The 16,413-nt window shown below is 60.5% G+C and overlaps 1 protein-coding gene across 1 annotated transcript in view; it reads right to left on the bottom strand.

Annotated features, from left to right (window-relative positions):
* The window catches only part of LOC138527197 (uncharacterized), a 127,362-nt gene extending 113,607 nt beyond the window's left edge, over positions 1–13,755 (bottom strand). The window contains exon 1 of the mRNA XM_069638307.1: positions 13,534–13,755. Within this exon, the coding sequence (XP_069494408.1) occupies positions 13,534–13,755 (222 nt within the window). The remainder of the gene's footprint in view (positions 1–13,533) is intronic.
* Positions 13,756–16,413: the final 2,658 nt, after the last annotated feature.

Genomic DNA, 16,413 nt, shown 5'->3' with positions numbered 1-16,413 from the left:
GGAAGTTTTCGAAATGCTGGCATTATCAGGTAGTGAGGCTACCAATGTTTTAAGTCTGTACTGTCATGTTTAAGGTAGGTTGGAGGTTGTGTAGGTGATTGGTATTCTTGGTAAGTATTTGGTAATGTGTGTTGTAGGTCCTGCATTACTGTGAACATTTCATGTGTGGCCAGTTTCCATTAGGGACATTGTAGTTGATGACACTTGGGGCTTGTTGTGGGGATTAATTAGTTTGCTCTCACATTGCATGACATGCCATGGTGTGTTGTGTGGCCGTGCCGGGGAGGGGTTGGGTGACATGGCACTGTTCTCATGTAGTATTTTGCAAGTGGGTATTCTTTTTTGCGCATGGAAGTGTGTCTTTTGATGATACTGCATTGGTGGTGTTTGTGTAGGTAGGGATGCACACATTGTGACACTTACACATGAACAATCTTAGGCTGCTATGGTTCTGACAGTTGACTGTCCCTTTGTTCATCATAATTGTCAGGTCGAGTCATCATTGATTATCAGATGGTATGTGCCAGGGCTGTGTGCACTCCACAGGGGTGTGATTTCTATGTGAAGTAATTAGCCACCAGCTGCGTACGGGCTGCCTCACCCCGTGCCCTTTCCCCTCCCATGCGCAGCGGCTGTGCATGTGGTTGGGGATGTGGGGCCACCACCATGTCCACGGCCAGGCCCCGGCGTGTTGCAACGTTGTGCAGGACACATGCTGCCACTATGATCCTGCACACTACTGGGGGAGCGTACAACAGCTGCCCGCCAGAACGGTCAAGGGAGCGAAAGCGTGACGTGAGCACTCCGAATGTGCGCTCCACTATGCCCCAGGTTGCAATATGGGCTGTGTTGTATCTTACCTCGGGAGGTGTGATGGGGTTCCGAATTGGCGTCATCATGTGGGTGCTCAGACGGTAGGCACTGTCCCCTGGTGAGGAGGTGATGGGTATCATTAGTGGGGTAGTGACATGACTCTGCATCTGACATGCATGCATGTGCAGTGGCATTCATACTCACCAAGCAGCCATGTATCGCCATGCCTCTCAGCTTCTAGGTCCCGGTTTAGGGTAGACATTCAGTAAATGAAGCTGTCGTGGGTGGACCCTGGATAGTTGGCATATACTGAGGTGATGATTCCCTTGGCATTACATACTACCTGCATGTTGATGGAATGCGAGTGCTTGCGGTTCCTATAGATGTGCTCAGATGCCCTGGGGGGACGTAGTGCCACATGGGTGCAGTCAATGGCACCTAGCACTTTGGGGAATTGTGCCACACCGTAGAAATCCAGGGCGGCAGCCTGCCTTTCTGCAGGTGTCCCGGGATAAGGTATATGTGCCTGCGGACTGATGGGCGTGCAGTGATGATGTTCAAGACCTGGTGTAGGCAGCGTGACTGCGTGGCCTGTGACACCCCACCCACTATGGCACTTGTCCACTGAAATGATCCAGTGGCCAAGAAGTGCAGTACATTAAGGACCTTCTCCAGGGGGCTGAGTGCTTGGGAGCACAGGGTGGGTGATGTGAGGTCATCCTCCCACTCACTCGCCAGGTGCAGTATTATGTGAGGTGCAAACCTGTACCTCCCATACACCTGGTCATCAGGCATCCCAAATAGGCTGGTTCTGGGTGTAAAAATTCGGATCCTCACTATCCTCCTCCTCCTCCTTTGGTAACCCACAGCCACTGCTGCTAGGAACGGTATATTCATCCTGGCGTCTGAGCTTGTTTGTTGTTTGCGTGCACTTTTATGCTGCGCGGGTCGACGTACGCCTGCTTCCTGCTGTCGTACGTGTTTCCGGATTAGCATGTTTTTTTGTGCGCATACCTTAGCCCCGTTCAATTCCATGGATACGTGTTGTTGGCGAGCGTGTAAAACTTCCTGCGCACCCCTGTAATACACGTACCCAAGCAAATCGCGTGTGAGAATTCCTGCACACCCCTGTAATACACGTACCCAAGAAAATCGCGTGTGAGAATTCCCGCGCACCCCTGTAATACACGTACCCAAGCAAATCGTGTGTGAGAATTCCCGCGCACTCCTGTAATACACGTACCCAAGCAAATCGCGTGTGAGAATTCCCGCGCACCCCTGTAATACACGTACCCAAGCAAATCGCGTGTGAGAATTCCCGCGCACCCCTGTAATACACGTACCCAAGCAAATCGCGTGTGAGAATTCCCGCGCACCCCTGTAATACACGTACCCAAGCAAATCGCGTGTGAGAATTCCCGCGCACCCCTGTAATACATGTACCCAAGCAAATCGCGTGTGAGAATTCCCGCGCACCCCTGTAATACATGTACCCAAGCAAATCGCGTTTGAGAATTCCCGCGCACCCCTGTAATACACGTACCCAAGCAAATCGCGTGTGAGAATTCCCGCGCACCCTTGTAATACACGTACCCAAGCAAATCGCGTGTGAGAATTCCCGTGCACCCCTGTAATACCCGTACCCAAGCAAATCGTGTGTGAGAATTCCTGCGCACCCCTGTAATACACATACCCAAGCAAATCGTGTGCGAGAATTCCCGCGCACCCCTGTAATACACGTACCCAAGCAAATCGCGTGTGAGAATTCCCGCGCACCCCTGTAATACACGTACCCAAGCAAATCGCGTGTGAGAATTCCCGCGCACCCCTGTAATACACATACCCAAGCAAATCGCGTGTGAGAATTCCCACGAACCCCTGCAATACACGTACCCAGGCCAATTGTGTGTATGCGCACTTTCATCCAATTACACGCAATGATACTCTGACGTGCAGTGTTTCCACGTGTGCTCTGTCATCACGTGCTATGAGGGAAACACCGGCGCATGTCACGTCACAGACGCGCTTACGCGCTGAGGGCCTTTGGTCCAATGGAATCGCGTATGCGTGCTGATGCGCTTACGCGCTAAGGCCCTTTCCTTGATTTTCACGTTGACGTGCAGGATTTTCACATGCCAATTCACTCCGTATGAAGCTGGCCACGCGAAAGCACACGGAAGACCACGCTCCTGCCCAGAAGGCTGAATTACTGCCCCCCAGAGCCCCGAGCAGCCTCCCACGAGCCATCTGCTGCTGCCTGCCTGCCTGCTGCCACCGTGCCCTGCCATTTTGTGCAGGGGTCCAGTTGCTGTGTCCACCCCTGCTGGAACAGAAGACTCCGACTGGTATACCATCGCTCCACAGCCCAGCACCAGGACCCAGTTGCCCAACCACTCCTGCCTCTGGGGTTGCCATGTCGGGCACTGCAACATCTGGCACCAGTGGCAACCCCCGGCCACAGAGGCAGAGGGGCACCAGCTTCACTGCCACTGAAGTTGGTGTCCTGGTGGAGCAAGTCCTGGGGCAGTATGATGCCCTCTTCGGATCGTCACGCGCCAGCAAGGAAGGACGGGACAGGATCTGGGACGACTTGGTGGTTGCCATCAACGCGGAGGGGGTGGCAACCCGCAACATCCAGAAAGTCAAGAAGCGCTGGGAGGACTTGAGGTCCAGGACCCTCTTGAAGGCCCGGCGCCTCGTGGAGGGGGGCCGGGGCCGTATGAGTACCATCCAGGTGAGGGTCCTGGAACGTGTAGACCCAGCGCTCCACGCCGAGATCCTTGCGAGGCAGACCCGTCTGGAGTTGAGCGGTAAGTGGGCAAGCATTGCTGTGTGAGACAGGCCATGTTGCAGTGTGCTGGTTGTCTGATGCTTGCCTGTATGTGTGACATAGGCCATGTACGCATGTATGTGTGCAGGGACATCACGGTCATGCATGTGAGACCAGTAATGTGTGAACCACACGGTTGGTGCATGTGTTTAAATGCATCATGGGGAGCCCTATGCGGATTGGACACATGAGAGCATGCCAGTCTCTGTCCTGGACATGGGTGGGGGTGAGGGATGAGTGCTGATGCCATGTACATGTATGGTATCCATGTCTGTGTGTCTGACCTGCGTGTCTGTGACTTGTGAATGCCATGGATGCATGACACATGTCTGTGACAATGTACAGATTCACAGATGCTGCCTAGTTATCCTTTTATCCACTGTGTCTGGGGTGTACAAGGCCAGATGGATGAAATTACGTTGATGTGTGTGCATGTGATAGGCATGACCCATGATGCATGTGAGTTCCATACCAACATTGTATGTTTGGAGAGTCCCTTGGACATGTATGCAAATGTCCATAGCATGTGCCATGCCTGTTACTGCGTGTGTTTTGCCTGCACTGACCCATGTGTTGTGGAGGGACATGATGGAAGTGATCTTTGACAGTGCCACTCATCTGCTATTGCTTCCTGTCTAGGGGACCATTGTACAGTACCCTGATGCTTGTGTTCTATGTCTCCCTCTACACAGCGGCAAGTGAAGAAGAGGGCGGAGACAGCGCTGTGAAGCAAAGCGGCGGGGATGCCCCCACGGCTGCAGGGGAAGTGGTGGGTGAGCCCTCATAGGGGCTTGCAACGGCGGAAGACGGTGTGGAGCCATCCAGGTTGGTGGTTTCCACAGAGGAGGAGGAGGCCGCTACTGAGGCGCACATGGGGCCTGGTGGGGGCATCCCTGCTGGTGCAAGTGGTGCAGTCCAGGGGCAGGAGGCAGCACAGGTCCCTGACACTGTAACTGCACCACCATGCACCAGCAGGGATGCCCCATCCCAGGCCCGTCCGCAGGTAGGGGGGATGTCCATGTCATCTGACTCCCCTCTACCTGCGGACGAGGGGACCCGTGGCTGTATGGAGAAGGTCCTGATTGGTGTCGCGTTGCACACGGGTGTCATTCGTGATGACGTGCATGCTTCCCGGGAGGAGCTTGCATGTCATCACGAAGAGCACCGTGCCAACTTGGCCCAGTTGGGATCGGCCGTGGTCGGGGGTTTCATACATGTGTCGACCAATCTGGCGGCCCTCTCCTCCTCTGTGGAGACTATACGCCAGTCGTTCTCCATGCCGTCTTCCGGCCCAGATGCCTGACCAACGCAGACAGCTTGGTGGGGATCCCATCCCTGCCACAGTCGGGAGTCGGAGGTCCAGCAGGGGTGGACACCACAGCAACTGGACCCCAGCAGATGGAGGATGTGCCGGCATCATTGGGCAGGGCACGTGCACAACGGCGTTGGTGGATTCCATCAGCCTGGATGCCGTCGTGCTGGCAGAGGCAGTTGCGTCGGAGGCAGCAGCGGAGTCAACGTGGGAGGCATCATGGCTCGAGGCAATCTACATCGGAGGGGCAGGCATCGGCCGGAGGGCAGGAGGACCCAGGACGGGAAGTGTCTTCCGTATGGCAGCGGTTGGGCCAGCAGATAGGTGCGGAGCGGCGGCGGGCGGAAGAGGCACGGCTCACGATGGTCAGGGCGGAGAACTCCATGCGGAGGGCCCTGAGGCGGGCCGAGTGCCTCGAGGGAATCCGCAGGGAGTTGGAGGAGGACATGTCGGCGTCCCTGCGGACCCTCGGGGCCATGGAACAGGACCGCCTCCGGGACATCGAACAGGAGTTTGATGATGCCCTGGCCCAGGACACCACGGAGTGAGCCGCTGGACTAGCCCGCCGCCTTTGTACATAGTTAATTAGTGTTAGGTTTTATTTCTTTTTTTTAATTTGGGGCGCTTGGACTATGCCCCACTTTTTTGTATATAGTTATTAGTTAGGTAGGTTTTATTGTAGGTTTCATTTACATCGCTGGGATCATGGACCCTGGATTTGCTCTTTGTACATAGTTTGACAGTGGATTTGTGACCTTCATCTTTTATTATTTTTTTTACCATGGAGCAATGGATTTTCACTTTACTTTCCCTTTGGATTTGCTTTGTTGGACAGTGACTTTGGACACAATTTCTTTACGGTTATTTTGGAGTCCCATTTTCGTTATTTATTATTTTTGTGGACATGCTGCTTTTTAATATTTGTTGCCATTATTGTTTGTTTATATTTCATTCACTTCATTTACACTGTAATACATGTTTGTTTCTTACTTTAATGTGTGGACTTCTCTCATTGCTTTCATGCCTGTCAGAATGTGGGTTTTCACAGTCATGTGTTCCCATGGTGTGGGTCTGACGGACTTGTACTCATGCGCATACTGCTTATTTGTTATCTATCATGTAATGGGTATTTCCATTTTGAATGGATGTAAAGCTTGGTTGGGTGTTTGGACTGGGGTGGCGTGGGGTGGGATTTGGGTGGGCATAGGAGCCTGGGATCTGGATTGTGATGACGTGTTGGCTGGGGGACATGAGTGGGGGCCTGGTGGAGGGTGCCCCTGGATGCTGGGGGGTGGGGGTGATTGGAGACATGTGTGGGGGCCTGGTGGAGGGTGCTGCTGGGGGGTGGGGGTGCAGGGGGACATGAGTGGGGGCCTGGTGGAGGGTGCCCTGCACTGCTGGCAGGTGGGGGTGATGGGAGACATGTGCGGGGGCCTGGTGGAGGGTGCCCCTGACTGCTCGGGGGTCAGGGTGCAGGGGGACATGAGTTGGACATGAGTGGGGGCCTGGTGGAGGGTGCCCCTGACTGCTGGGCTGTGGGGGTGATGGGTGACATGAGTGGGGGCCTGGTGGAGAGTGCCCTGCACTGCTGGGGGGTGGGGGTGATGGGAGACATGAGTGGGGGCCTTCTGGAGGGTGCCCTGCACTGCTGGGGGGTGGGGGTGATGGGAGACATGAGTGGGGGCCTGGTGGAGGGTGCCCCTGGATGCTGGGGGGTGGGGGTGCAGGGGGACATGAGTGGGGGCCTGGTGGAGGGTGGCCCTGGCTGCTGGTGGGTGGGGGTGCAGGGGGACATGAGTGGGGGCCTGGTGGAGGCTGCCCCTGGCTGCTGGGGGGTGGGGGTGCAGGGAGACATGAGTGGGGGCCTGGTGGAGGGTGCCCTGCACTGCTGGGGGGTGTGGGTGATGGGAGACATGTGTGGGGGCCTGGTGGAGGGTGCCCCTGACTGCTGGGGGGTGGGGGTGCAGGGGGACATGAGTTGGACATGAGTGGGGGCCTGGTGGAGGGTGCCCCTGACTGCTGGGGGGTGGGGGTGCTGGGAGACATGAGTTGGACATGAGTGGGGGCCTGGTGGAGGGTGCCCCTGGCTGCTGGGGGGTGGGGGTGCAGGGGGACATGAGTGGGGGCCTGGTGGAGGGTGCCCCTGGCTGCTGGTGGGTGGGGTGCAGGGGGACATGAGTGGGGGCCTGGTGGAGGGTGCCCCTGACTGCTAGGGGGTGGGGGTGCAGGGGGACATGAGTTGCACATGAGTGGGGGCCTGGTGGAGGCTGCCGCTGACTGCTGGGGGGTGGGGGTGCAGGGAGACATGTGTGGGGGCCTGGTGGAGGGTGCCCCTGACTTCTGGGGGGTGGGGGTGGTGGGAGACATGTGTGGGTGCCTGGTGGAGGGTGCCCCTGACTGCTGGGGGGTGGGGGTGGTGGGAGATATGAGTTGGACATGAGTGGGGGCCTGGTGGAGGGTGCCCCTGGATGCTGGGGGGTGGGGGTGCTGGGAGACATGAGTGGGGGCCTGGTGGAGGGTGCCCTGCACTGCTGGGGGTGGGGGTGCAGGGGGACATGAGTGGGGGCCTGGTGGAGGGTGCCCCTGTCTGCTGGGGGGTGGGGATGCAGGGGGACATGAGTTGGACATGAGTGGGGGCCTGGTGGAGGGTGCCCTGCACTGCTGGGGGGTGGGGGTGCAGGGGGACATTAGTGGGGGCTTGGTGGAGGGTGCCCTGCACTGCTGGGGGGTGGGGGTGCAGGGGGACATGATTGGGGGCCTAGTGGAGGGTGCCACTGGATGCTGGGGGGTGGGGGTGCTGGGAGACATGAGTGGAGGCCTGGTGGAGGGTGCCCTGCACTGCTGGGGGGTGGGGGTTTTGGGAGACATGAGTGGGAGCCTGGTGGAGGGTGCCCTGCACTGCTGGGGGGTGGGGTGATGGGAGACATGAGTGGGGGCCTGGTGGAGGGTGCCCCTGGATGCTGGAGGGTGGGGGTGCAGGGGGACATGAGTGGGGGCCTGGTGGAGGGCGCCCCTGGCTGCTGGTGGGTGGGGGTGCAGGGGGACATGAGTGGGGGCCTGGTGGAGGGTGCCCCTGACTGCTGGGGGGTGGGGGTGCAGGGGGTCATGTGTGGGAGCCTGGTGGAGGGTGCCCTGCACTGCTGGGGGGTGGGGTGATGGGAGACATGTGTGGGTGCCTGGTGGAGGGTGCCCTGCACTGCTGGGGGGTGGGGGTGCAGGGGGACATGAGTGGGGGCCTGGTGGAGGGTGCCCCTGGATGCTAGGGGGTGGGGGTGATGGGAGACATGAGTGGGGGCCTGGTGGAGGGTGCCCTGCACTGCTGGGGGGTGGGGGTGATGGGAGACATGAGTGGGAGCCTGGTGGAGGGTGCCCTGCACTGCTGGGGGGTGGGGTGATGGGAGACATGAGTGGGGGCCTGGTGGAGGGTGCCCCTGGATGCTGGGGGGTGGGGGTGCAGGGGGACATGAGTGGGGGCCTGGTGGAGGGTGCCCCTGGCTGCTGGTGGGTGGGGGTGCAGGGGGACATGAGTGGGGGCCTGGTGGAGGGTGCCCCTGACTGCTGGGGGGTGGGGGTGCAGGGGGACATGAGTGGGGGCCTGGTGGAGGGTGCCCTGCACTGCTGGGGGTGGGGGTGATGGGAGACATGTGTGGGGGCCTGGTAGAGGGTGCCCTGCACTGCTGGGGGTGGGGGTGCAGGGGGACATGAGTTGGACATGAGTGGGGGCCTGGTGGAGGGTGGCCCTGGCTGCTGGTGGGTGGGGGTGCAGGGGGACATGAGTGGGGGCCTGGTGGAGGCTGCCCCTGGCTGCTGGGGGGTGGGGGTGCAGGGAGACATGAGTGGGGGCCTGGTGGAGGGTGCCCTGCACTGCTGGGGGGTGTGGGTGATGGGAGACATGTTTGGGGGCCTGGTGGAGGGTGCCCCTGACTGCTGGGGGGTGGGGGTGCAGGGGGACATGAGTTGGACATGAGTGGGGGCCTGGTGGAGGGTGCCCCTGACTGCTGGGGGGTGGGGGTGCTGGGAGACATGAGTTGGACATGAGTGGGGGCCTGGTGGAGGGTGCCCCTTGCTGCTGGGGGGTGGGGGTGCAGGGGGACATGAGTGGGGGCCTGGTGGAGGGTGCCCCTGGCTGCTGGTGGGTGGGGTGCAGGGGGACATGAGTGGGGGCCTGGTGGAGGGTGCCCCTGACTGCTAGGGGGTGGGGGTGCAGGGGGACATGAGTTGCACATGAGTGGGGGCCTGGTGGAGGCTGCCGCTGACTGCTGGGGGGTGGGGGTGCAGGGAGACATGTGTGGGGGCCTGGTGGAGGGTGCCCCTGACTTCTGGGGGGTGGGGGTGGTGGGAGACATGTGTGGGTGCCTGGTGGAGGGTGCCCCTGACTGCTGGGGGGTGGGGGTGGTGGGAGATATGAGTTGGACATGAGTGGGGGCCTGGTGGAGGGTGCCCCTGGATGCTGGGGGGTGGGGGTGCTGGGAGACATGAGTGGGGGCCTGGTGGAGGGTGCCCTGCACTGCTGGGGGTGGGGGTGCAGGGGGACATGAGTGGGGGCCTGGTGGAGGGTGCCCCTGTCTGCTGGGGGGTGGGGATGCAGGGGGACATGAGTTGGACATGAGTGGGGGCCTGGTGGAGGGTGCCCTGCACTGCTGGGGGGTGGGGGTGCAGGGGGACATTAGTGGGGGCTTGGTGGAGGGTGCCCTGCACTGCTGGGGGGTGGGGGTGCAGGGGGACATGATTGGGGGCCTAGTGGAGGGTGCCACTGGATGCTGGGGGGTGGGGGTGCTGGGAGACATGAGTGGAGGCCTGGTGGAGGGTGCCCTGCACTGCTGGGGGGTGGGGGTTTTGGGAGACATGAGTGGGAGCCTGGTGGAGGGTGCCCTGCACTGCTGGGGGGTGGGGTGATGGGAGACATGAGTGGGGGCCTGGTGGAGGGTGCCCCTGGATGCTGGAGGGTGGGGGTGCAGGGGGACATGAGTGGGGGCCTGGTGGAGGGCGCCCCTGGCTGCTGGTGGGTGGGGGTGCAGGGGGACATGAGTGGGGGCCTGGTGGAGGGTGCCCCTGACTGCTGGGGGGTGGGGGTGCAGGGGGTCATGTGTGGGAGCCTGGTGGAGGGTGCCCTGCACTGCTGGGGGGTGGGGTGATGGGAGACATGTGTGGGTGCCTGGTGGAGGGTGCCCTGCACTGCTGGGGGGTGGGGGTGCAGGGGGACATGAGTGGGGGCCTGGTGGAGGGTGCCCCTGGATGCTGGGGGGTGGGGGTGATGGGAGACATGAGTGGGGGCCTGGTGGAGGGTGCCCTGCACTGCTGGGGGGTGGGGGTGATGGGAGACATGAGTGGGAGCCTGGTGGAGGGTGCCCTGCACTGCTGGGGGGTGGGGTGATGGGAGACATGAGTGGGGGCCTGGTGGAGGGTGCCCCTGGATGCTGGGGGGTGGGGGTGCAGGGGGACATGAGTGGGGGCCTGGTGGAGGGTGCCCCTGGCTGCTGGTGGGTGGGGGTGCAGGGGGACATGAGTGGGGGCCTGGTGGAGGGTGCCCCTGACTGCTGGGGGGTGGGGGTGCAGGGGGACATGAGTGGGGGCCTGGTGGAGGGTGCCCTGCACTGCTGGGGGTGGGGGTGATGGGAGACATGTGTGGGGGCCTGGTAGAGGGTGCCCTGCACTGCTGGGGGGTGGGGGTGCAGGGGGACATGAGTTGGACATGAGTGGGGGCCTGGTGGAGGGTGCCCCTGACTGCTGGGGGTGGGGGTGCAGGGGGACATGAGTTGGACATTAGTGGGGGCCTGGTGGAGGGTGCCCTGCACTGCTGGGGGGTGGGGGTGATGGGAGACATGTGTGGGGGCCTGGTGGAGGGTGCCCTGCACTGCTGGGGGGTGGGGGTGCAGGGGGACATGAGTTGGACATGAGTGGGGGCCTGGTGGAGGGTGCCTCTAACTGCTGGGGGGTGGGAGTGCAGGGGGACATGAGTGGGGGCCTGGTGGAGGGTTCCCCTGACTGCTGGTGGGTGGGGGTGCAAGGGGACATGAGTGGGGGCCTGGTGGAGGGTGCCCCTGGCTGCTGGTGGGTGGGGGTGCAGGGGGACATAAGTGGGGGCCTGGTGGAGGGTGCCCTGCACTGCTGGGGGGTGGGGGTGATGGGAGACATGTGTGGGGGCCTGGTGGAGGGTGCCCTGCACTGCTGGGGGGTGGGGGTGCAGGGGGACATGAGTTGGACATGAGTGGGGGCCTGGTGGAGGGTGCCCCTGACTGCTGGGGGTGGGGGTGCAGGGGGACATGAGTTGGACATTAGTGGGGGCCTGGTGGAGGGTGCCCTGCACTGCTGGGGGGTGGGGGTGATGCGAGACATGTGTGGGGGCCTGGTGGAGGGTGCCCTGCACTGCTGGGGGGTGGGGGAGCAGGGGGACATGAGTTGGACATGAGTGGGGGCCTGGTGGAGGGTGCCCCTGACTGCTGGGGAGTGGGGGTGCAGGGGGACATGAGTGGGGGCCTGGTGGAGGGTGCCCCTGACTGCAGGTGGGTGGGGGTGCAGGGGGACATGAGTGGGGGCCTGGTGGAGGGTGCCCCTGGCTGCTGGTGGGTGGAGGTGCAGGGGGACATGAGTGGGGGCCTGGTGGAGGGTGCTCTGCACTGTTGGGGGGTGGGGGTGATGGGAGACATGTGTGGGGGCCTAGTGGAGGGTGCCCTGCACTGGTGGGGGGTGGTTGTGCAGGGGGACATGAGTTGGACATGAGTGGGGGCCTGGTGGAGGGTGCCCCTGACTGCTGGGGTGTGGGGGTGCAGGGGGACATGAGTTGGACATGAGGGGGGCCTGGTGGAGGGTGCCCTGCACTGCTGGGGGGTGGGGGTGATGGGAGACATGTGTGGGGGCCTGGTGGAGGGTGCCCTGCACTGCTGGGGGGTGGGGGTGCAGGGGGACATGGGTTGGACATGAGTGGGGGCCTGGTGGAGGGTGCCCCTGACTGCTGGGAGTGGGGGTGCAGGGGGACATGAGTGGGGGCCTGGTGGAGGGTGCCCCTGGCTGCTAGTGGGTGGGGGTGCAGGGGGACATGAGTGGGGGCCTGGTGGAAGCTGCCCCTGACTGCTGGGGGGTGGGGGTGCAGGGAGACATGAGTGGGAGCCTGGTGGAGGGTGCCCCTGACTGCTGGGGGGTGGGGGTGGTGGGAGACATGTCTGGGGTCCTGGTGGAAGGTGCCCCTGGATGCTGGTGGGTGGGGGTGCAGGGAGACATGAGTGGGGGCCTGGTGGAAGGTGCCCCTGGCTGCTGGTGGGTGGGGGTGCTAGAAGACATGAGTTGGACATGAGTGGGGCCTGGTGGAGGGTGCCCCTGGATGCTGGGGGGTGGGGGTGCAGGGGGACATGTGGGTTGGCTGGGGGGCATGGCCATGGTAGATGGGCTGCCTGCGGGACATGAGCAGGGATGCAGGGTAGTTCCCTGTGGTGTGGGCTGCCTGCAGGGGCCGTGGAGGGTGTAGAGGGAACACCTGAGAGGACCCAGACGGTCAATTCACGTGTAGTACTACCCGGCACCCCCGAAATACACGTACCCTGCTGAAATCGCGTGTGGAACTTCCCGCGCACCCCAGAATACACGTACCCTGCAGGATTAGCGTGTGGAACTTCCCGCGCAGCCCGGAATCCACGTACCCTGCAGAATTAGTGTGTGGAACTTCACACGCACCCCAGAATACACGTACCCTGCAGAATTAGTGTGTGGAACTTCCCGCGCACCCCGGAATACACGTACCCAGGCCAATCGTGTGTGGGACTTCCCGCGCACCCCGGAATACACGGACCCAGGCAATTCGCGTGTGGGACTTCCTGCGCACCCCGGAATACACGGACCCAGGCAATTCACGTGTGGAATTTCCCGCGCACACCGGAATACACGTACCCAGCCAATCGCGTGTGGGACTTCCCGCGCACCCCGGAATACACGTACCCAGGCAAATCGCACGTGGGACTTTCCGCGCACCCCAGAATACACGTACCCAGGCAAATCGCGTGTGGGACTTTCCGCGCAGCACAGAATACACGCACACGCTATTTTTCACACAGCGGATGTCCGTGTTTGTAGCGTACCCCTTTGCACGTCATTTGTCTTAGAGGGCCACAGTATGTGACATTCATCATAGCTGTGTATAGGTGCTTTTTGTTGGCGCACATTTTGGCGCACATTTATTTCAGGGGCAGGGACACTACCGCCTACTTTCTTGTGGCGGACGTGTTTGGGCCTGTGCGCTGGTTTGACCTTGCGCTGGTTTGCCCGTGCGCTGGTTTGCCCTATTGGATTCCATGAATACGTGTTGTAGGCGAGCGTGTGGCCGTTCCGCGCACTTGCCTCCTGTACTTCCCCCGTGACGCCCACATTTTGACGAGTTGTTCCCCATTCCGAGTGTTTCGCCCCGTGTTCCGCCTACTTTTGCTGTGTGCGCCGCGCTATGTGCGATTTCGCTGTGGCCGTGGTGCATGCCGTTAGATATCCTGTGCGTCGGCATGCGCCGCGCACTTTTTGAGCGCACATCTGATATTTTTCTCGCGCACGGCCTTCCATGAATCGATGTGCGCTGGTTTCCCTGCGATTTTCGCACTTGCACTGCGTTTTTCGAACTTTTACTGTGAATCGCACGTTTTGGCACCTCTCCGCGGGAATTTTCGTTGCACATTAATTCCATGAATCGACACCGTAGTCTCTTCTGCCTTTCCATGGCAGCCACTCTGGGATACTGCAGCGGAGAATCAGAGGATTCAGAGCCTTCTCGGTGAGGTAAGGCCCTGGCAAGGGCCAATGAGCTTGCTTGTAACAAGCTCATTGACCCTAGCTGGGTAATAATAAATATTACGGACCTGGTAGCCTCTGATATCAGGTTGAAAAAACATCCTGATATTAACTTCATTATCAGTGTTGTGGTAGTGCTAACACATGTTTCTGCCTTTGTGTGCTTGTTTTACCATAAACATCATGTCACATTGCCTGCACAGACAGTGATTATTGAAATCAGTAAATGGAAAAAGATGCATGTTAAAAACATAGCATGAGGGGCGCTGTTGAGCGCCGAACAAGATGGCCGCCTTAGCGTTACTCTCCGCGGCAGGCAGATCCCACAATCCTTTTATTGGCACCTTCCTGCTCTGGCACTCAGCCCTGGAGGGCACAACTCTGCTTCTGAGGTGACGTGGCACCACCTGTCTTGATTCAAGTCAAAATCGGAGCGGGGGACCCCGAGATCCGGACGTCTCTCTCCCCTCCCCCATCGGCGCTGCGGCTTCACGCCAATATCTTGCCTGACTGAGGGAGACATGCCGGGCCTCTCTGCACCCCGGAGCCTGCCAATCGCTTCGGGGAGGACCTGTGGGACGCCCCGGGGTCCCGGGCCCCCCTCGCCTGCATCTGCTGGAGCCCATCCCGTGAGGACGGGGCCTTTGGAGTTGCGGCCCTGCGCTGGCCCCTTGGCCGCCCCCCACTACCGTGGGGGCGCCGCGTCTGCGGCCGCTGCTGCTGCGCATCTTGGCGCTCCATCGGAGGACACCGTCAGTGCTGCTGTGGCCTGGCCCCTCCTGAACTTGGCCGGGCTCGCCACGGGGGCCGTCTACCGGAGACCCCCTCCGCAGGGAGACTCCGGAGGCTGTGTGGAGCTGCGGCGTGCCCTCGGACGCCGGGTGCCGTACTCCCAGGCTGGCTCATACAGTGTAAGCCCGGCATAAACAAGGTACGTGTAGGGGGGGTGCTGCTAACTCCCCCCCTGCTTGGCTCTGGGACATGATGCGCATGATTTACTCTGGGTGCTTTGCGGGCTTGGCATGCTCGATCCTCCCCCAGCCTGTGTTCACCCGAGTGCCCCTCTGCCTTGCGGATCTGCCATCATCCGTTCGCCTCACTGGAGGTGCCCTGGGCCTCGCTGGCCTCCCATATCTCCATTCCTGGGGGACTCCTGCCTCCTGAGCAGGTCGCGGTGGTCTCGGGGCCGCTGCTCCACACAGGACCTGTCAACTACCTGGGGCCTGCTATAACCTACATCGCTGTCCTTGGGGCTGCGACATGCCTGCCTCACCGGCGGAGCATTGCGCTGGGTGGAATCAATCGGGACCCCTGCTCTCACAGTGACCGTAAGGCATCATCATCACCAGCCCCGGGGTCACCCACACTCGAGGTCCTCGGCCGGTGCCCTCCACGTCTCCCGGGGCTAGCTGAGTCCCCACAGTTCTTCCCGGCAACCGCAAAATCTCATTTATACGGATCCACAGCCACTGGTCCCTCTGCAAGACTTCCTGCCTCACACCATACCTTGCATACTGTCTTACGGGGTGCATGGTCCGAGCTCCCCTCACCCTTCTTCTAGAGCTGCTAGGATCCCCCTCACCCTACTCGATTGCCAACATCGTCAAGATGACCAAGGGGGGCACGAGGAAACAGAGCTCCATCAACATGTTTGCGAAGACACCGGTGAGATCGCCAGAGGAGTCCGCCGAACAGGCCCCTGTCGCGTCATCGTCCGTCGCAGCTCCAGAATCCCAAAATATGATGGATTTTATCCGCGAGGGCTTCACCGCACTCCACTCAAAAATAGATGACATGAACGGCACTATATCCTCTATTAAGGCCCACATTGAGAGGATGGATAGCCGAGTGTCGGAGGTCGAGACACGGGTGGGCTCCGCAGAGGATGCACTGGGTGCCTTGTGCTCTGAGGTTGTCGCTCTCTCCAGCCGAGTCCTCGATGTAGAAAAGAAGAACGAGGACTTGGAATCCCGATCAAGGCGTAACAACCTCCGCATTATCGGTGTTCCCGAGAATGAAGTTCATGAACCAATGGAGGACTTTGTTGAGCATACATTACTGTCGCTCCTGAATTCACCCAAGCTTTCCCCGCACTTCGCTATAGAGCGGGCACACCGAGCCCTGACGGCCAAACCCAAACCCGGTGCTCCACCCCGGCCCATCATAGCCCGTGTGCTGAACTTCCGTGATCGTGATGCTCTCCTCAACGCTGCGAGGCCCCAGGGTGAGCTACTACTGGGCGGCGCTAGGATTCATCTCTACCCTGACTTTTCAATGGCCGTCCAACGTGAACCCAAGACTTTCCAAGCGGTGAAGCGTAGGCTGCGAGACCACTCGATCAAATATGCCATGTTCTATCCCGCCAAACTTCGCATAGAACATGCTAACCAGGTGTTCTTCTTCACGATCCCGGAGGAGGCCTCCAGGTTTATGGACGAACATTTCCCGGGCTGATCCACCTTCTCTGATCATGGTTCTACAGTTATCCTTCTGTCCCGTCGGGGAGATGCCAGGCCCGGCCTCCTTCCTGCATCGGGGGTACACTGATCTTCCATTCTGTAATCTGCTTGGTTTGTTTCATCTTACAAATATGTGCCACATCAATATGTGCAAAAACTGTGTCCAAGTTACATACAAATTCCTACTGTGCGCACCTTTTGCTTTATTGGATCTGCCGTTGCCCGGAGTGACG

Source organism: Ambystoma mexicanum, chromosome 14, assembly GCF_040938575.1.
Source record: "Ambystoma mexicanum isolate Mex_15411 chromosome 14, UKY_AmexF1_1, whole genome shotgun sequence".
NCBI lineage: Eukaryota > Metazoa > Chordata > Amphibia > Caudata > Ambystomatidae > Ambystoma > Ambystoma mexicanum.
This window is presented reverse-complemented; position numbering and strand designations above follow the sequence as displayed.